This window comes from Simochromis diagramma, unplaced genomic scaffold, assembly GCF_900408965.1.
Source record: "Simochromis diagramma unplaced genomic scaffold, fSimDia1.1 OVJJ01000387.1, whole genome shotgun sequence".
Classification (NCBI taxonomy): domain Eukaryota; kingdom Metazoa; phylum Chordata; class Actinopteri; order Cichliformes; family Cichlidae; genus Simochromis; species Simochromis diagramma.
The window spans coordinates 9962018-9982884 of record NW_024387152.1 but is presented as its reverse complement, the minus strand read 5'-3'; the positions used below and the strand labels follow the sequence as shown (position 1 = coordinate 9982884).

Sequence of the window (20867 nt, the reverse complement as noted above, 5' to 3'; positions counted from 1 at the left end):
TGGTAGCTGCTGTCCAAAAGTGATGTCATTCCTTGTGCTGCACACTTTGTCTCAGTACTTTGTTCTTTCAGGGGAAAAAAAGATGCCCCGGCTTGCTTTGCTTTTGTTTTTAAATGACTCTGACTTCAGAATGAAACCAATAAATTCTTTGATTTTGAGCCAAAGAAAAATAAACAGTGCAGCTCGGGTCCCTGCACGACTGGAACAGGTACTGAAAAAAGGCCCCTCCTGTCCTGGGGCTCGCAGAGCCAGCACTAAATGGAAATATTCATTAATCAATTTTATCTATCCCCTGGACCCACCGTAGGCCTTTGTGCAGAATATTACACCTGATGTGTTGAATAAGCTTGGACAGAGAGCTGCGAGTGGAACTGACTGCTCAGTCCCTGGAGGCAGACTATTGGCCTCAGCGTGCGACTAGTAAAGTAAGCTAGACGTCTGAGGTGTTCCATATGCGGTTTAAGGTCCAAATGGTTCCAAAGGCTGTAGACAACATTGTTTATTCTGGCTTTAGTAGCTTACTTGGGGCAGTGTGTAAATTATTTGAATGCTATGCATCTAAAGCAAGGGCTTCTGTAAGTTTTTCAGGTCCATTAAAAAAAAACAAACAAGACATTTGGGACATTTTGTAGAAGGCTATGGTGAGTTCTCCCAACAGTACTAATATCTTCTGGGTTTCTGTGCAACTAATTAGTCCCTATTTTTCAGAGGAATCCCGTGGGTGGCCTTGGACTCCTTCAGCTGCCTTAGCTGAAAGAGCTTTGAAGAAGTCCAGGCTTGATGAATCCAGACTGACGTCATTGTCCCGAACAGCTGATGAGAGCTGCACAGAACTTTCATCACCAAATAAAATGCAAACCACAGCATCTGCCACAAACAGCTTTTTACAGTCAGGTAGTGTTTTCCACAAAAAAAAAGTAAAAAATATCTGTCACAGAGCATTTATTCTTTGCACAGATGTAAACGCATTTACACAAAGACGGTCAACAATTTTACGTGGATACAGGAAGAACGTTTAAAAAACAAAACAAAAAATACTAGTATGTGCCCTAGTGAGTGAGGTCTCCTGGTGACCATCTGTGAATATGTCCTGTTCAGTGTGCAGAGGAGCTGGGCTGTTCTGCTTCAGAAGCGCACGCGTACCCTCCACGAGTAGTTAGTGAGAATTTTGTTCTTCTTCTTAACGATGCAGGTGTACGTGCCTTCGTTGATGGCGTTGGCCACTATAGTAATGTGGTCGTCTTTCAGTGAGATGTAGTTTGGGTGAGAGAACTCCAGCAGCTCCCCGTCCTTGTACCAGCTGAAACAGGAGTCACACGTTAGAGACGGCGCTCAGCAACTGCAATACTGTAGCATCACTGTAGCCAGGTAAACTGATAACATATTGGAGGGAGAGAGAGAGAGACACTCACTGTACTTTGCCTTTCTTTGATGCTATTTTCTTCCCGCAACGAAATGTCAGTTTCTTGCCCTCGACCACCAGCTTGTGTTTGGTCCTTGGGGGAGCCGGGGTGGGAGCTACGGTGGGGAAAGGGAATTCTGAAGAGGATAGAAAAGAAAACACTGGTGAGCTGGTGCACCACAACAGGAAATGTAAAGGTCCTAACTTGGTGTTCTTAACCATAAAATGATTATCTTAAGATACACATGTGCAGTGTGACAACTTGCAAGATGTGGGCTAATTTAAACGATAATACAACGTTTGGGTTGAATATTAGTAATTTAATCACTCTAACCTGTAGCTGTGTTTCCATTCATATAGCCGGTGTGTGGCTCTTGGCTGACTTTATCTAACTTAGTCAGTGTGGCTGTATGAAATAAATGTTTCCCACCCGTGATCAAAGAGGAACTAAAAGATTTGTGATAACCATAAACCTCAGTTTCTTTCACTGTCTCCAGCTGTCACAGCCTTTCCTCACACAGCAGTGCCTGAAAGGAAAATGTGAACTAGGTGCAACAGTTTATTGAAATTATGCAATCATACATGGAAATACTGTATATACGGCAAAAACAGAGTTTGTGTGCAATTCTAGTGAGCTTGAAAGTCATTATTGTTATGACCACCTTTATTCTTCCACACAGCCTGAACTCTCTTGTCATTTCTTTAAGTAGTCATCAGGAATAGTTCTCCAGGGTTCTTAAAGGGCATTCAAAGCTCTTCTTTGGATTTTGGCTGCCTTTTGTCAAGATAATCCCACACTGCTTCAATAATGTCGAGGTCCGAGATATGCCAAGTTTTTGTCTAATAGCTCTTTGGGAATCATCTTGTTGGTGCAAAAATACGATTCCATGCCTGTCAAATTGTGTTATCTTTGGTATTTTTCATAGATTTGACTAAAGAAATGGAAAAGATGATGCTTTTTTTTTTACATACTGGCAGTAATTCTAAGATTGTCTGTTATGTGTAGACACAACACTGATTCATCCCTTGAGTTAAGCATCTTTTTATGATTGAATGATTGATAGGTCAGTCTTATGAGACTTAACAAACAAACAAACGAGTGAAAAAGCAGCCAATGTCCAAAGAGAAGCTGTGAAAAATCTTCAGAAAGCCTGGCGAACCATTCATCAAGAGAACTTTAAAAAAAAGTACAAGAAAGTCTTGTTTATTGGAGCAAAAAATTAAGAAATTAAGTCATCCTGCTTTCTGCTTTCCACTATATTTTGGATGCACATAGTGTCATTTGTACTCCATATTTTCTAAGGTTTAGTTACTTATTAGTTATTGTTTTAATCTGCTGAAACGCTGTATAAATGTAGAATTACTGTAGGTAAAACTACCCGAGAGTACATAAGTAAATAATATCCTCTCTAGCAGCAACATTAAAGAGAAACACAGATGAATGAATGCATGTTCCTGCCTGATGAGTCATTTTCCTTTAGTACTTTAAAGATATTCTGTGTGGGCACTACGCAGACTTTTGATATAATACTCTATCTGGGCGTCGGGCTGCACATGAGAGATTTTGATCAGTGTTTTCTACGCCAGGTTTCTTCACTCTGTTTATTTATTTTTCACCAAATATATAGATTTCTTGATTTGAGCCCCCGTGCGTTCCCCATGTTTTGTTTGTTTTTAAATCCCAGAAACGCCCATGCTTTCACAAACGCCTCGCCAAAATGCTGATTACTGTCAAAATCATTGATAGCAGCATTATCACGTCAGGCATCCATGCTGCTAACCTGCTGGCGGTGTGCCTGTGTTATCAGTGTAATCTCTCCCATCTGGTGACAAGCGCAACAGGCCGCCTCGTGATCAACTCAGAGTCTGCCTAAAAAACAGTCGCTCTCGTTAATGCTGCAAAAATCCAAATTGACCTTGTGTGTCTCTAACCCTCAAGCCACAGTCTGAAATTCCAGCGGTTTGGAGTCACTCAGGAATTTTCCACAGCCGTACAACGTCTCCCAATCAGCAATGAGGAACAGATTACTGTGAGCCAGGAATCGTATCCTCTTGCCTCTCTCCACACTGTCCCCCTGTTGCTGACAAAAAAATCTCAGAAAGCCACAGTCTGTGGGGCTGTGATAGTTAAAACTGAGCCACTTCTTGTTGTGCAAAAAAAGGAGATCTCTGCACCACAGCATCCCACAATAAACCTACAGAGGCAGTTGTCTGATGAGTAACACTTGTGTAAAGCAGCCCTCACTGAGAGAGCAATCGACAGGTAGCGGCCCTGCTGTGTGAGCATTCTGAAACGCTGCCACTCTCCAGAAATAAAACACAGACTCTCCCAGCGCCAAGTGTAATCTCCCTACAAATCAGACCCTTGAAAACCTCCAGCGCAGCTCTGCATGGCTGGACCTGTTGGCTCCCGTTGCTCCATTGGCAAACGGTTCACAGCAGCTCCTTGTGCTGCTCAATTGAGAGAAAACTTTCTCTGTCTTCTTTTTTTTCCCTTCCCCCTGGACTCCTGCTGCCGTTGCCACTTCTGCTTCTTACCGTAACAGAAATCACAGCTGGAGGGGCAGTGCTTCTGCATCAGTCTGCGCTTGCTCTCGCAGTAGCCTTTCCGAGCCCAGGCCGGACAGATAAATAGACGATCCAAACATCCTGGAGGAGGGGGGAGAGATGAAGTGAGGAGGAGGGTCAGATGGCAGCTCTTAGTCAGGCAAAAGAATTGGAACACCTCCAAACACAAACACACAATCTGCTTTTTGTGCCAGTGAAAATGACTCATTATGACACACGCTAAAGACCACTCGTGAGTATTTTGTACAGTATTCATTAATGTTTCGCTTTCAGCCATCAAACGCAAACATTGTGCTCTACATTATGATTGGTTTTGATCAGAAGCGCGCAGGAATACTCCTTTACAGGAATATCTAGATGCTTCTAATACCAGCATCAGACTACATTCTGAGAAAGCGTCCGATCCGGGCAATGCCTTAAATCATCCCGGTGGGATGTTGGACAGCGTCCTTTACAGGACATATGCAGTTTGAAGGCCAGTTGGAGTCTAGACCCAATTCGTCATCTCATCTGACAGCGGCAGCATCAATCTTGTTTTCCCTCGGCAATGTTTAACAACAACGTTAAGGAATTCTTGAACCTGTCAAACTGCCCGAGGGAATGAATTCTCCTGCAGGTTCTTCTGTCAGGCTGTTGAGAGGCTTCCCAGATGCACCGTCAGTTTTCTGCCCTTGTGAAATACCAGTCGACACTCAATGCTCATTTTCGTTCCTGATGCTGCCATACGTGTCATCAGCCTCATCATGTGTCTTGATCCCAGCTCTTTATGGGCCTCATTCAGTCAATCAAGAGGCTTTGGGATGCCTTTCAATGTGTCATCTAGACCACATAAGTCCCCCCAAATCCTCAGATGTGTTATGAAAGTACAAAAAGAAGACCTTTAATGTTTGTGTGAGAGAAAACATAAGGACTGTGAACAAACCGTAGAGCCGGTGCAAACCCCACACCTCATCCTGTGTGATGAGCTTGCGCCCTGTCAGAGTTGCATTCAGGTGCATCAAAGCTTTGGGATCCATGGAGTGCATGAGTCCCAGGACGTGACCGATTTCGTGAGCCGCCACGTGGACGAGATCCGTCAGCCAAACCCCTGCAACAGAGACAGCTCAGCTCGGTGTCTGCTGCATTCATTACTTCACGCATGAAATATTAAAAGTTTCAGCAAACAATAAAGATGCGTGCCTTTCTTCCAGCTGAAGCGCATGTTTCCCAGAATCCAATATTCGTGGTCGTCAAAGTGGATCTCGCCTGTTGGCGGGAAGAACGCGTGAGCCAGTTCTCCTGTGATGCCATCGAAACAATGGTGCAAGTGGGACTGCCAACAGTCTGTGTGGTTGACTGGATAGAAGCCTGCCAAAACAGAGAAACGGAGAGAAATAGCTCAGAGCCAAGGAGGGAAGCCCTCCCTCCATTATTCCTGCTCCGTGGAGACTGGAGTGGGGAGATGATGGATCACAAACGACAAACTCAGAGGATGACGACCATTCCTCTCACTCTGAGAATTTATGCAGGACTCTCGAGTTTGCACCCAAAGGGGGCAGATAAAGCGGAATTTAGGGACTTTTGCCATGAGCTGATATGTCTGGAAGTTGTTAGACTTTTTTTTTTCATTAAGAATTATGAATATGTGTTGAATATGAGCTTGGTAATGTCGTTGCAGTGCTGCGATTTAATGAGGCAAAGAAATTGCGGCGACAACAGCAGGGAGAAACAGAAAAGTCTGGCACTCAGAACTAACCAAGCAAACATCTTTTGAGGGAGAGATGCACCCACCGATCTTGATGTCCGCCTCTTGGTCGGCCGGCACCTCTCTGAAGGTGAACGGCGAGACGTCGCTCCACATGCCAAAAGCCTTGGCGATTCCCCGACGTGTATCGCTGGCGTTCATCAAGTTTGTAGGGAAGGAGAGCAACCTGCTCGGAAACAACAGCATGGTGTGGTTAATAGTTGTCCCTCAACACATTCCTCTACAGCTGAGGAATCTGCCAAAACACAATAGCTACTGTTCAGACACAAAAGAATTCCCACATTCCTCAGCACAGCTCTGTTTTAGTGAGACCAGATAGTTTCTAATATTACAGTTAGACAGTAACTTAATAAATTGTTGATACCATCCATTTTACTAGTGCGAAAATTACTTAAATTAAGCTGTTTAAAAAAAAAAAAGTTTGTCTACCACCAACCAACGGTTTTTGGAGCTCCTCTAGCTCAATCTAATCTTCCCGTTAGCGGATCATTTTACAGCTCCAGGATGAATAAAGTTACTGGATCTTCTCCTGACAGTTAACACAGCTCAATCCAACTCTTTGGAAGCCAAGCAACTGTGGCGTGACTTTCAGAGTCCCCTATGTGCTCACTATTTTACAGTGTTCACAGTCAGATGATAATTCAGACCACTTTTTGGTGCTTCGACAAACTTTTGGTGGACAAGGTTCAGTGCAAACAGTGACTTAAGATTAGAAAATGTAGCAGCTGACCCACATCAACAGTAGTTATAGTGCATGATTGTTTGAAATCTGGAGCCTCGGTCTCTCATCTCGGTTTCTTTTAGCACTAATATTCGCCCTCCCTTTGCCTAATTTGTATTGCTTTTGTGCATCGCAGGCTGTAAATAAATACTTGTATGTGAGCTTGAACTTGTCCCATTTGAGCTTCTCCGGGGTGAGGGTGTAGCGCTTGTTCCTGGAGAGGTGAAGTACTTGTGACCGGGCCTCTTTGCGGATCCCGATGAGCAGCACAGTGGTGTGAGCTTCTTCCTTGGACAAAGAGAAACTTTGAATGAATGACCTCACACTGTGACAGGAGTAACTGAATCCTAAAGACTCATTTGGCTTTCCTAAGAATTCAATGAGATTCAACTGGTCACATTAGTGAATATTATATTTTCAACTTTCCATCTCAGGAAAGAAGTAAGAAAAAAGCTGCATTAAGTTTGATACTTTTCACCAGTATGTTGAGTCTGATATCTCTTCGGGGGGATGACAGCTGGAGTCTGGACTCTGTTATAACACTGAAATGCTGCCTATGGGTGCTTTGAGTTTTAATGCTTTCATAAATATTCTGCGGCTGATGTTGAGTTGCAGAGATATTCCATAATAGTGATCACACCTCGCAATAAATCTATAACTTTCTATGGAAATGGGTTTGAGCAATAAATCCGCTTTTCGGCACTAGAAGAGAGGCTGCGATTTCTCAGTTGAGGAGCCCATTCCTGTGCTTGACAACAGGAATGTTTCTCGCACTGCCTGATGGCTTTAATGGGGTTTTAAGGAGGCAGACATTTAAAAAGAGAAACTGCTGAGGGTACACAACTGGCAGTCATTGGGAGACACGTGCACAGCACACGCTTTTGAAGGCGCTGGGTGAATATAGGCTTAAACCTGACTTTGTTGAAAAGTACCACTTGGTCTGTTATACCTGGCTCTTTACAAGAGCCTGACTGATGAGCAGGAATACCGTGTGTCAGGTGAAATGCAAGGGGATGAACAAGATTTTATAGTAGAGAGCGGAGCAAAGTGAAAGTTTTCAGTATGCTTCAGACTAAGTGTTTCTTCTGTGGTCTGACAACAAGATTAGAAATGTCCTTTCAGGGTCTAACATGCAGCCAACATGAGGCTATGGGTCATGCTCGCCAAGTCTCTTTGGGTGTGAAACTAACCAGTGTCTCCATGTGACTGCAATCATCGTCTGAGTGAAAAACAGAGAGCAAGACACCACAAATTCTTAAGAGTATTGGGATTCTTTTTCACGAGCATTCAGAACATGCATAAATACTGATACATTTAGATTTTTTCAGGCAAGAAATGACACAACCTCTGTTAAATCGTGGATGCGCTGATTAAAAATGGCTAAAGGTTCAAATAAAAAGGTCAGATTATGTACAAATTGTCCCCGTGAGCCATTCAGTTTCAGACAATTTTTCCTTCTCTTGCCTCTCTATGATGTCATTAAGCGTGGATATCTTTAATATGGTCATATCAGGCACTCTGCTCTGATTGTCACCACTGAAGCCCCAAACCATTGGCTGTTTGCATCATCTGCTTGTGAGGGGCAGCCAATCAGAGAAAAACCTTACTTTTACAGGGGTACGGTCCTACTTCAGAAGTCACTTGGATATAAAGCTGGATTCTACTGTAAAACCACAACCCCAGGATTCTTTGAGTACCATGCCTCTTTTTTTTTTATAATATCTCTGACACTAAAGCCCAGTACAAATATAATTTTCTTTTACAAATATAAGTTTCTTGCTGAGGAAAAACACTGAAGATGGAGAGAAAATATCAAAGTCTCTCCCTTCATTTTGGAATCTACGCCCAGTCCTCCAGTTCCTGTTCCTGCTTCACCCAGTCAAGACAAACAGATGCAGTACTTCCTTCATTTCCTTTCCAAAATAGTACTTTGGGTGGCCAGACTGTCCCACACCGTTATTAAACTTCACGATCTCTCGTGGTTTGGTGTTAAATATAACATTTCACTACCAGATTAAAGGCATAGGTCACTGTTTTATACAAAAGTTGCTTTTCCCGACCTCAGCTGACATGCTGGAGTCATGCGTTCAGTGACTTATGAGGTGTTAAAGCCAGCGCGTTTCTTAATGTGTCACGTCTTGTTATATTCACCACAAAGCTCATCTGGCATGTTTGCCACAAATAAAGATGAACCGCAAACCCACTAGTCCTCTAGACTAAACCTCAGAGCCGGCGGTGAGAGCTGACAGAGGGCGAAACATCTGAGGACAAATCCCACATGGATCGTTTGGGGAGTCTGGAAGAGTTTAACCTCGTTTCCAGAAATTTCTAAACAAGAGATTATGATTTTCATCTGAACCTCAGAGACTTTGAGGGTTCTAGTCAACAAAAGCGATTTTCTGTACACAAATCAAAACACAGACTGTCTGTCGCACTTTTTGTCAACACGCACATATTCATGTTAAAATGAAACAGAGTGAGGCTGAACATTGTCAAAACAAATATTGTTAATCTCGTTTAGTAATATAGAAATAATAAGTATGTTACAGCGGATAATTGCCGATTCATTTCAGTATAAATCAATGAGAAATGCTCTTTGGTTGTTCTGTTACTTAACTTCATGAAGTTGTGTAATCCCCACCAGCGGGCTTCTTGACTGACACATAATGAGAGCGTGTGGCAAAGGCAGTGACATAAAGCGATCCCTCAGGCTTTATGTCACAGCGGGTGGGTGGCACTGAGTGAAATGTGTGGAGAAACACATTTATCCAATTCGCTGAAGATATTACTGCACAGAGACCCATTCCATAGACATAACCTAATAGCAGCATTCATCTAACTTCACATAATTGAATCTGATGCCTATTACCATCACTCACTGATTTCATGTGAGGATTTCCAGCTAAAAATATATTTGAAGATCCAGACGAATGGCTTGAAATTGCACGGATTCTTGCATAATGTAACAGTGAAAGAAAATGATGTGCATCGTTCCTAAATGATCTGGTATTTTCCTGATACCCGCTGCTCTGTTTTGCTGATTGTCAAGTGGGCACAGCCAGCACAACTAATAATAAAGCCGATAATAACCTTTGTGGATTTGTGGTAAATATATGGTGCGTTGCTTTTACCTTACCTCTTACTCTCAATATAAAACAGCGTTTCATTGCTGGGTTCACCACTACTGCCACTTTCACCATGAACTTTCAATAAGCCTTACTTTTCTACCCCCGTATGTAGTCTCCTGTTACATAAACAGTTTTGCAAATGGAGCAGAATTCTGAATGGAGTTTGGCGTTATGTGACTTCAAAAGGTAACCAGCATCTTAATAACTTCATAAGCACAACTATGTGCCGGACTCTGCAGCTGCAGGGAAAAAGTGGTCACAGCATACCTCTAACCTCCAGGTGGGAAACGCTGTGGTCTGCTGCATCCCTGCAAGCAGAAAGCTGAGCAGCACAGCAGCCAGCAGAGGTGCGAAGCCCCAGTCGCCGTTTCGTAAACTTCTGCCACTCTGACAGCTCACCATGGCTGCCATAGCGCACCTCCAGGGGAGACAAAAACAAGAAGAATCCCTTCTGCAAAAGACTGCTTCACCATCTATTCCAGTGAATGCTACTGCGTGGCCATAGCACGCATCGCTGCTGGTGGGTCACTACTTGGGGAGCTTGTGGTCGCTGTGCGCAGCAGGCAGCGCAGTCCAGCCCCGCGGACCGACCGGGTTGTGAAAGCAGTGCAGACTGCATCAGCTCTGCTCGCCTCTCTTCCGCACAGAGCGCCTGCCAGCGGGCTGGTTTCACGTTACTGTAGACGGGGCAGGGGGTCAGTGTCGAGACGACCTAATGAAAACCAAACATCCGTCAAACCACTTGTTGCAACCGCCGGAGATGCAGCCAAAGCGGAGTCAAAGGCTGATTTTTTATTTTTTGGACAAGATTATTTTTTGCACGTTTATGTAACGCTGCTGAGTTTATTCTTCTCCTCCTTACAGCGTGGCAGATATTTTTAGGTCAGAATAAAATCAGGGCTTTGTTTAGTCGGCTGTTCTGTTTAAATTACTCTATAAGAGACAGTTTTAAGTGTTTATTTTAAACATTTTATTTTAGTTTTACAGCTTGCATGTCCAGGAAGAAGAGTATGATATGAACAATGAATGTACCACAGATAATAGATTTTACTTGTAGTTTTCCAGCTCCAGAGGTGACAGTAATATCGTGTACATGGTGAAACTTGAGGGGGTATGGACAAATAAGTATATACTTCTGCCTACTCCTTTTCAAACAAATAATGTAATGATATTTTGTAATGATTGTGAAGGCACATGTTTGAAATGTTTGAAATAAAAATGAACTGAACTGAACTGAGGTGGTCATAAAAAATATTGATGATACCAACCTGCTATTGGTAGTGGATCGATAGTGCGATAGGATCAATATTTTGTTTCTATTTTTCAAGTTCAGTATGGCAGGGCAGTGCCCATCTGAGCCTGATAAACTTTGTCCAGCTGGGATGTGAAGAATCTGCAGCGCTTGGAGAGAAGAGTTGAGCTTTTGTGAGGGAGCCACAGGAAGTGGGTTAACTAAGCCACCCTCCTCTGTACTATCCACCTCCAGATACTGTCTAAAGCTGGGCACAGTGACACAGGCAGCCCTTTATGGTTCTGGTTTGTGCTTGTCTAATCCATTAACATGCAATCAGTCCAGCTAGCTGCAGGGACATCAACTGAATACTCTAGACCTTTGGCCTCAGATAAAACTGTGTCCCTGGACTCAGAGAAGAGAGAGCCCTACCATGCAACAGCAGTTTTCCCTGACACTTTCTCCAAAAGTGTGACCTTTTTTTCCAAGATGGAGCACTGGAGCAGGCAACATGCAGGCAAATGTCCATGCACACGTTGTGCTGGTCTTCGTCATGCAAAGAAACCAAACCGGTGAGGACAAGTGCAAACAAAACTACTGCTTAAAATCTCTCGAAGGCACAGTTTCCAGAGGCAATCTGCAAGTCCTTCACTTATCACGTTTGTGTTTTTTAGAAAGGAAAAAAATGTGCTTGCTAGACTGAATTCGTATCAGGCCTCTCTGCATTGGGGGTTTATTTGTGTCCAGTTTTAAGGAGGGATCTGTTTGTTGGAACCTTTCACACTTTGCTTCAGAATAGTGTTACTCTGTCACTCTCCGGTCGACCTCACTGCTGCTTCGTTTCTCTCTCTGCTCATCAGCAACTTCTGCCGATTCCCCTTTGTTAACACCAAAGCAGAAAAACTGCAGATTTAGTTTTTTCTAGTACACCCTTGGGTGAAGCCAACAACAAAATGTCCGGGCACATTTCGTGCTTGTCCTTGTCATGCAAAGAAACCGGGATGTTCATCACTGAGATTTTTTTTATATTCAAAAAGTCCAAAACCCACTTTTTTCCCACCCCAAGTTTGGAAGTCTTCCTAGTTTATCAACTGAACTTGTTGTCTGTTCTTCCTTTTTCAGCCAGACTCAAAATGCATAGTTGATTCCCAGAAATCATCACAAAACACAGACACGCAACATTTTAAATTAACTGTTGTTGTTCAGACGTTGATTAATGAAAATAAATTCGTTTTTTATTTACTTCAGAGGTTCCCATAAAGAGATTAAAGATGCCACTAATAGCTTGGTAAACAGTCAGTTCATTACACTGTCAATCTGAGCTGACACAAAATAACACAGAAGAGTAAATCTGTACAGGTGTTGATTTAGTACTGATGATATTAAACTTTCCCTTTTCATACATAAAGACACTTCCAACCATGATGCATAAAAGGTGGAAAATGGTGCAGACAAAATCCACCAAAATGCAGGAAAGGATGTGTCAGAAATTTAAACTTGAGAGAAACCTGCTGCTTCTGGGATGAAAGTCAAACCATAAGCAGTGAGTCAAAAATAAGGTTGAGTCTAATCACAAAAATGTTCCATGAAGTTGTTCCCCTACAAGACGTAGTGACACTTAAATGGCAGTTTACATTTGCACCCTCTGTGTGACCCTGTTATGACTCTGTATTTAAATAGCGTAGAGGTATTTCTATCATGTGATCATTTTTGTGGCTTTTGGGTCAAATCTTGTTTGAGTGTCTCTGACTCCGGTTGGTAAATAGTTGCTTTTTCCCCCGACACACAGTCTGACTGACAGGAAAATTGGTGGAATTTCTCGAATTAATAAATACTTCATAATGTCATGCCAGTTTCAGGGTTCTGGTATTATGCATGCTGACTCGCATGCTTGGCCCCGAGGACACATAAATGATATTTAATGATGATTCTGCCCGTGTTTTTCCTTCCCGTGACAAGCCAAGATGCTCTAAAGAAGACAGATCAACAAAAGTAGAAGGTAATCAACATTTTTTTTTCCTGAACTTAACTTTCAACAAACTAGAAGCATTACTGCAGCATTAAAATGCTTTATCTGTTTGATTTGGTACAGTGACCAAACCCAGAAGTTATTTCATAGAAATGATTCCACTGGATCCTTTTCTAAAGTGATGTAGCTGAATGCACTCCCACATTATTTGTCTTAGATAACCCAGTAGCTGGAGCGACCAATCCATTTTTGTAGTATACATTTGTGTAAAATGTTACAACTTCTTTCTCTCTCTTTTTTTTTTTTTACATTTTCTTACCGAGTATATCGTGTGCAGCCCAACTGCTCGAGGGGGGAGATTTTCTTTTTCCCCTGGTCTGATGACCTTCCCCTGAGTTTGTTGTTCTAGTACACCCTTGGGTGAAGCTGGGAAAGGTCCTCAGCCAGCTGACTGTCATCTCTGGCCAGACCTGGCTAATCTTTTTTCCCTTAAATGGCTGGAAGCTAGACCGCTTGAACTCATGCGTCACTCATCCAACCACAAACCACTCTACTTACACACTGATTTTCTTTTTTAAGTAGCTTAACTGTGATTAACTGAGGTGAGTAAATCACTCTTTGTTATATGGCCAAGCCACATGTTTAGATTTCTTTCCCTGTGTTTGTCAGTTTGTTTGTTTCTTCCAATCATCTGTTTTGGATTTTTTTCATGGCTATGAGCACAAACAGCTTCTTGTGACCTCAGTATGCATATGATAACTATGGCTATAACCCCTTTTTACTTTAAATTGTATATGTCATTGGAGGGTTGACATTTTGCCTGATTACATCATTGTGTGTGTTTGATGATGACATAATAAATATATATACAATACTGTGCAAAAGTCTTGAGCCACCCTCATTTCTTTACATTTTGCTTGCAATGAGTCAGGCCTTCTTGGGATTTTTTAAATGGTCTTGAACAATAGTTCTCCAGGCTTTCTGAAGGACTTCATGAGTTGTTGGTTATTTTTGTTGTTGTTGTTGTTGTTGTTGTTGTTGTTTTATATTGGCTGCTTTTTCACTTATTTTCAGTCCAGTCCTTGTACCTGACCATTGTCAGAGAAATGTTGTTAAGCCACTTAACACTGACCTATACATCATTCAAGCACACAAAAATGCATCTAGCTCAAGGGGTGAACCAGTGCTGTGTTCACACATAACACAGTTTAGCAAAGAAGCATTTTTAAATTGTATCTTTAGGCATTTTATTACCATCTGCTTCTCACAAAAAAAACCCCCAAAACAAAACACAAAAATCTTTTTTTCTTTCTTTAGTTGAATCTACAAACAATGAAATAACACAGTCTGACAAACATAAAATAGTGTTTTCACCCTAACATGGTGACTCCCAAAGGGCTATTAGCTAAAGAAGTTTCATATCTTGGTTTGATGTCCAGTGTCTCCTTAAATATTTGAGGAAACTGGACAAGTTGGAGGTCTGGAGAGAGGTACAGTGAGTGTCTGCAGCCACCCGTAAAACACGGTGGAGGATCTGTTGCAGTGGGGCTGCATTTCAGCCAGTGGTGCTGGAGACCTTCTTAAAACAGATGGAATTATTAAAAAAGCAGAAAAGTCCTGTCAGATTTTGATCCTCCACCACCATTGATCTGCTATCTGTATTCGGGTTAGCTATATATTTTTTAAGCATAGCAGTGATCACAAACACACTGTCAGTGGAGTAAAAGCATTGACAATGTGTTTGGGAACACCATCAGTCATGGATAGGCCTCCACGGAGCCCGGACCTCAACACTACTGCTGTACTGTCGGATCGTCAAATGACAGCCAACGTCCAAAGAAGAGCTGTGAATGTTCAAGAAGCCTGAACTATTCATGAAGATGACTTAAAGAAATAAATGGAAGACAGTTCAGGCTGCGTTGAAGAACAAAGGCGTTCACATCAAATATTGTCGTTCAAGCTGGATAGAATTTTACAAACACGTTTTTGGTTTTTTTTTTACGTTTTTGTGCCCTATATTCTGTGTCTTTGCTTATGTTCCAATAAACTATTTCCCATTTTCCTAACAACATATAAAGACTTTCCCAGTGCTGTATCCATCCATCCGTCCACTTATTTTCTGCCTCTTATCCGGGTTTATATCTAAGAATAAAAAAAGGAGGGCGGAACCTTTTTTACGACGCTTGTTTTCTTCGACCTTTGTACGCGGTTACACTCGTGGCGGAGGAAATGGCACCCGTCTGGTCTCGCAGGCTTTACAGTGGCCAGCCAGTCGAGTACTGTCGAAGCTGACACGTAAGCTTTCTAACTGCCTCCTGCAACACAGAGCTCACCTTGAAGAGAAATATGGTTTTAAGTGGAGAGAGTGCAGGTGTGTGTGGGATATTGAAAACATAGCAGGTAAGAACTGCTGTCAGACATTTCCTCCCCTCCGTCCCCGTACACACAGCCATTAGCTCGGATGGCTAGCACTTAGCTTTAATCCCATAATCTCAGTCGTTAGCTTCATGTTGTTTACCCCCTTTTGAGTGCCGTGTCCTTGTCTGGGTAGCACCTGAGCCGTTTTTCTCCCGAGGGTAGTTTCACCCAAATTTCAAATGAAGTTTGCATTGGCAGTAAGCCGGAGTTTGGCTTTTAAACTACCCACTTAAAAATAAATTCCCTGGCATTACTTTCGCGGAACTTAACAAACAAACTCAACATGGTGTGTACATGTCTACAAACAGCCTTAAACTGTGTGAACATTTGCCAGAAGATGGAGGATGTGACGTGGTTGTGGACGTCAGTAACAAAGTCTGTGTGAAACTTTTGGAAAAAAAAAATGCGTAAAAGTTTTTAGTTCTTCGCCAAAACCAAAACAGGATAGCATGTCACTCCTGTTTTAGTTTATCTTAACTTTTGGATTGTTTTTATGATGACTTTTAAGGCCCTCTCTGGACTTCCGTCAAAATATAATTGAAATCATATGATACCATAAACTTGTGGTTTCAAGTCAAGACTCTGCTAGCCATCCCTGTCTTTTTAAATCTCTCTTATAGACATTTTTTTTTAAATAATTGGGCTTTCTCAGTGTTGAGTTACTTTTATGTTGTGTTGTATAATGTGATCCCTTTGGGTGATTATTTTTCAATATGTTATATTTGCTTCTGCTTTTCATGTGCCCAATACATGTGTCAGCCTCAAACAGCTAAGAGTACTAAGTTGTGACCTCTTGAAGCTGGCATTCATTTCTTTCTTAAAACTGGGGATCTTTTGTGTGTAAGGCAAATGGTGTAAACCATTACACCAAAATTCTTGACGTATTTCCTCAAAGTACTAAAGTTTACTACCTGGCTTTGTTTAGCGTATTGGAAATGACATGCTCATATGATGGCTGTGGTCTTGTAAACACTGTCAGGTGTCTATTTTGTAAATTTATATTTTGTGTTTTTTGTTTCTTGCAGAAAATCCCAGACTCGGAACATTTGGGAACATTGCTCGTGTTGCAGACCGCCTTGAAGGACAATGGCCAAAGAGCAGAAACAAAGCAGGGCGGAAACGTTTTTACTTGCAGGGTCGAATGGTCATAATGGCCAGCAATGGGCGACTGGTATGAGTAACTCTGTGCAAAATCATCCTGCACCTGCTAACAAAATGTCAAGGATGGCTCGCGTTGCCTCGGATGTAAGGCACAAGTGTGCGGCCTACGTGCTAGCATTGAGGCCATGGAGCTTCAGCGCCTCACTTACGCCCGTGGCCCTTGGCAGCGCCTTGGCGTACAAACTGGATGGCTCCGTGGACTTGGTCGTTCTGATGGTGTGTGCTGTGGCCGTCCTCGTGGTTCACGGGGCGGGTAACCTTGTAAACACCTACTATGACTTCTCCAAAGGGATTGACCACAAGAAGAGTGATGATAGGACTCTTGTGGACGAAATCCTGGCACCACAGGATGTTGTTATGTTTGGCGCTTTGTTATATTCTCTGGGGTGCTTGTGTGCCACTCTGCTTTTCTTCCTGTCTACGCTGAGGCTGGAGCACCTAGCCCTAATTTACTTTGGGGGTCTCTCCAGCTCCTTCTTATACACCGGTGGTGAGTGAAACGTTAAATTGAGTATTAATCACTGCTTAGCTGTTTGTCAACACACATCTTAAATTTAAGCTGTCCTACGCAACTTGTTGGAGGGTCACTTTTGGTTCATAGCTTTGCAGATAATTTGTACTGTGCATCTACCCTAAAATCATTGAGGTGCGATTCAACGCTGAAAAAATATATTTCACAATCTGGTGGCAGATGTTTGAGAGACAGATGACTGAAAACTGGCAGAAAACCCATCCCCACAGTTACCTGTTTGTTGAGTTTGGGTGAACTGGCTTTTTAAGAAAGCATTTCTTTAAAAACATGACAGAGATGTGTCACATTTTTTCATGAGGTGATGTTTATGCTTTCCAACAGAATGTAGTTCATCGGGACTTTTTTTTTTTTTTTAAGTGTGATATTATTTTGTTTTAGGAAAAAAAGTTCAGGTGATCAGGATTCATATGTAACAAAACATTTCTGTCAACCTATCAGAGCTGATTTTCAGGAAAAATGTTTGTCTACCAGCACAAGATGTTGAATAACTTCTATTACCAGATATTTGCAAATGCAAAGGACACGAGTTTTGGTATGAGAAGCTTTCTGGTTTCTGTTTGTAGTCTTATGTAATCGTATGAAGGTAAACACTTCATACAAGGACTGGATTTGCTTTAATGCAGTCTGAAAACCAGATCATCTCATGACAGTGTAACTATTTATTGGCTTTTGAAAATATTTCTGCCTTGCTAAATAATGAGCGCTAGATGGAACACAAAGTATTGGCCTGAATTTACTATGATTATAGCAGAGTGCTTATAAGATTGGTGAGCTTAAGCAGAATTTATGGGCCCGCAAATGTGTTGGATCTGTGTACATTAGGGCTGCCACAAACGATTATTTTGATAGTCAACTAGTCACCAATTATTTTTGCGATTAGTCGACTAATCAGATCATGCATCCATTGGACGTAAAACGTACAGCTTATTGCACCAGCAGCATCTGCTCTTATATAACTATCATTAGCTTACAGTTTTAAGTGTTTAAGGTATGTGCTAACTAAAAATAAAGACAAGATGATAGTTTATTAAATTTTAATGAAATTTACAGATTGTTTCGGTGAAGTTTAATAAACTCCTTGCTATCTAAAATATAATGGGACACTGGAGTAAATTCTCGAGCATCTCACACTTCTGATAATCAGCTGTCTGCTTGACTTTTACTCAGCTGTGTAAAAACTATAACTTTAATCTCAGCCAAACCGATTTACTCAGGAACAAATAAAATACTAAAAAAAAGCCAAACAATAACATTTTAAGTTATCTAAGTGACTTATGTATGTTTAACCTGAGTAGCGAAAGACGGCGGTGGGTTTGAAAACGATTTGCCGGGAGTCCGGTGTTCTCACCGGCTCTAGTGAGCCTGTAACCCCGGCTCGCTATCGAGCTGGTGGGTAACAGACGTCTCCGAAAACGTCGGAGCGCTTTTGAAAATATGCGGTGTCTTGATAAACTGAGCAGATATTTGAGGTTTACACAGCTACATTCTCGCCTGAAAATATTTTCAACGTTTATTTTGTGACCCAGAAAGAATAATAAGAGTAATATTAAAACTAACTAGCTGCCGCCATTGTTGACAACTGAGCTGGGCTGCGCTATGAATTCTGGGACACAGCTTCTTCTTCTTCTTCGGGTTTAACGGCAGCTGGCATCCTTGTACATGCAGTGCTGCCATCTTCTGTTTCAGTCCGTTATTACACTCTTAAATCCTACTACTTATTCCTGCGTCTTTTGGGATCTTACAAAGCTTCAAACGACGCGTCGACTATTAAATCAGTCGTTGACGATTTTGATAGTCGACGTAATCGTGATTAGTCGACATAATCGTGATTAGTCGACTAATCGTGGCAGCCCTAGTGTACATGTTTCCATTCGGACAGTGATGCCTACACCATAACCTTCCATGTAACATGATGTGCATCTCCCGTCGTCACGTTGCTGAAAATGGCGGATGTAAGCATCAAGTAAGCCGGAGTAGGAAGGGACTGACAGCAAAGTTCAGTTGGAATGGGGAAAAGCACCCAAGAAACCGCAATAAAAACGCAGACAGTAGCTGCAGTGGACTTTTGTAACTGTTTTTACCACTGTGTTAGTAGACAGTGCACATGTTGCCTCTGTTGGACTGCAGGCAGAATTTATGGTCCAGGAGAGGTGGCACATTCGCTGACTGCTGGCACTTCAGGGATGGCCTGGATGCCTGCAGAGAGCTTCTGTTGTCAGATGGAGGCGATGTACAAAGTATGTCGTACAACTGGTCTAAGGGTTACTCCAGCTTGTGGTGTTGGTCAGTGAGCCACAGCGAAAAGCGAAGTTTTCTCTGTGAAGCAGCCACTGTCTGTGCTTTTCTTTCTGTATTTATTTGCAGTTCTGCTGTTCCATGTGTATTCCACTGTCACTCTCTTCACTATTCCCTTCCACTTTTCAGCCAGTCACCATATGTCCAGATGATAAATTACGCTTCAGTATGCACACTAGCTGGTGGGTTCCTAGATTGGCTGTTTGATAACATAGTCAGGCTAAGGGATCACTTTATCTATCACTTAAATTTCTAACATTGTGTTAGTTGCAGTGAGGTGGTGGAGGGGTCGGGTATTCATAGATCCACTCAGGCTGAAGTAGGCAGAGGTGTAGGGTTACATTTATTCCTGAAAGACTTTACCATTACAAATAATAAAGTAAAATGCATCATTTGAATGAACGGTGATGTGTTTTTAGGAATTTGATCACTGCTAAGGGAAAAAAAGTTGGTGTTGGGGAACATCACTGATATAAAAACAGCAGTTTACTGGCTGTGGTAGGTACTGGTGAGTGTGTGATAATAGTTGGTCAGTTTTTCAAACTGGCTTGAAAGACTTTACATGGCAGTGAGGCACTAATGAAAGGCTTAAAAAAAATCGTGATGATTCTGACCAAACTAAGACTAACCCAAACTTTTTAACAATGCAGTATCCAGACTGCTGGAATACTCTTTTAAATGTACTGCCAAACTTTTGACTGTGAGACTCGGTGGAACTCAATTTGCTGTTTTTGACCGATCCTGTTTTCTCTTCTTCTCCAGGCATTGGCCTCAAGTATGTGGCCCTGGGAGATGTAGTCATCCTCATTACCTTCGGCCCACTGGCAGTCATGTTTGCCCACGCGGTGCAGGTCGGGTACCTCTCCGTGCTCCCGTTGGTGTATGCCGTCCCGCTGGCCCTCAACACAGAAGCTATCCTCCACAGCAACAACACGCGAGACATGGACTCTGACAAGCAAGCGGGGATCGTCACGCTGGCCATCCTCATTGGACCTATGCTGTCTTACATCCTCTACAACCTCCTGCTCTTTGTCCCTTACGTGCTCTTTTGCATCCTCGCCACCCGTTACACCATCAGCATGGCACTGCCTCTGCTCACGCTGCCCATGGCCTTCTCCCTGGAGAAGCAGTTCAGGAGCCGATGCTACGCCAAGATCCCCCAGAAAACAGCCAAGCTCAACCTCCTGATGGGACTTTTCTATGTATTCGGGATCATTCTGGCTCCTTCTGGCAGCCTGCCATTACTGTGATTTAGTATAAAATTCAAATTTTGTCGATTTAATACTGACTAGTTTACGTACTGATTTGTATTTGTATTCATACAAAACTGTCTAAAGGCTCTCGCTGGCTTTAATTTATTGTTTAATTTATGACCTGAACAGACTTAGCTCCTCCTTCGGGATGCTGAAAACATAATCAAGATGCTTTTATCGAGTATTAAGCCTGCTGTAATGTGTTGGTAAAAGTACGAAGTGTTGGTGTTGATTTGTAGGGGCGGGCAACATTTTCATCATATAAAGACTAAAAGTAAACCTACTGTTGCCATATTTCTAGACATGACATATAACATGATCCTACAAACATCAGTAAACCATTGCTGTCCTCTCATTATGGTACATACTCTTAATTTGTTCATTGTGGTTTTTATTTTGGAGAGCCTAATAGTATTTTGTCAGTAATAAAAGTTACTCATACTGA

The 20867-nt window shown here is 42.2% G+C and overlaps 2 protein-coding genes across 3 annotated transcripts; one reads left to right on the top strand and one right to left on the bottom strand.

Moving 5' to 3' along the window:
* Positions 1–925: 925 nt before the first annotated feature.
* mmp23ba (matrix metallopeptidase 23ba) lies at positions 926–10211 on the bottom strand. The gene is made up of 8 exons (XM_040047804.1): positions 9831–10211; positions 6587–6723; positions 5741–5880; positions 5150–5317; positions 4893–5057; positions 3941–4051; positions 1413–1539; positions 926–1300 (listed from the first exon to the last, which is right to left on the bottom strand). The coding sequence occupies exons 1-8, from the start codon at positions 9972–9974 to the stop codon at positions 1126–1128; spliced, it is 1167 nt and encodes a 388-aa protein (XP_039903738.1). The 5' UTR covers positions 9975–10211; the 3' UTR covers positions 926–1125.
* A 4748-nt stretch (positions 10212–14959) lies between these two features.
* Positions 14960–20867, top strand: ubiad1 (UbiA prenyltransferase domain containing 1). Of its 2 annotated transcripts, none has more exons than XM_040047974.1 (3): positions 14960–15163; positions 16207–16832; positions 19932–20867. In XM_040047974.1, exons 2-3 carry the CDS (start codon positions 16268–16270, stop codon positions 20417–20419), a joined length of 1053 nt encoding a protein of 350 aa, XP_039903908.1. In that variant the 5' UTR covers positions 14960–15163; positions 16207–16267; the 3' UTR covers positions 20420–20867. The 2 variants fall into 2 exon arrangements, with proteins under 2 accessions (XP_039903908.1, XP_039903909.1); XM_040047975.1 differs by having other exon boundaries at positions 15036–15058.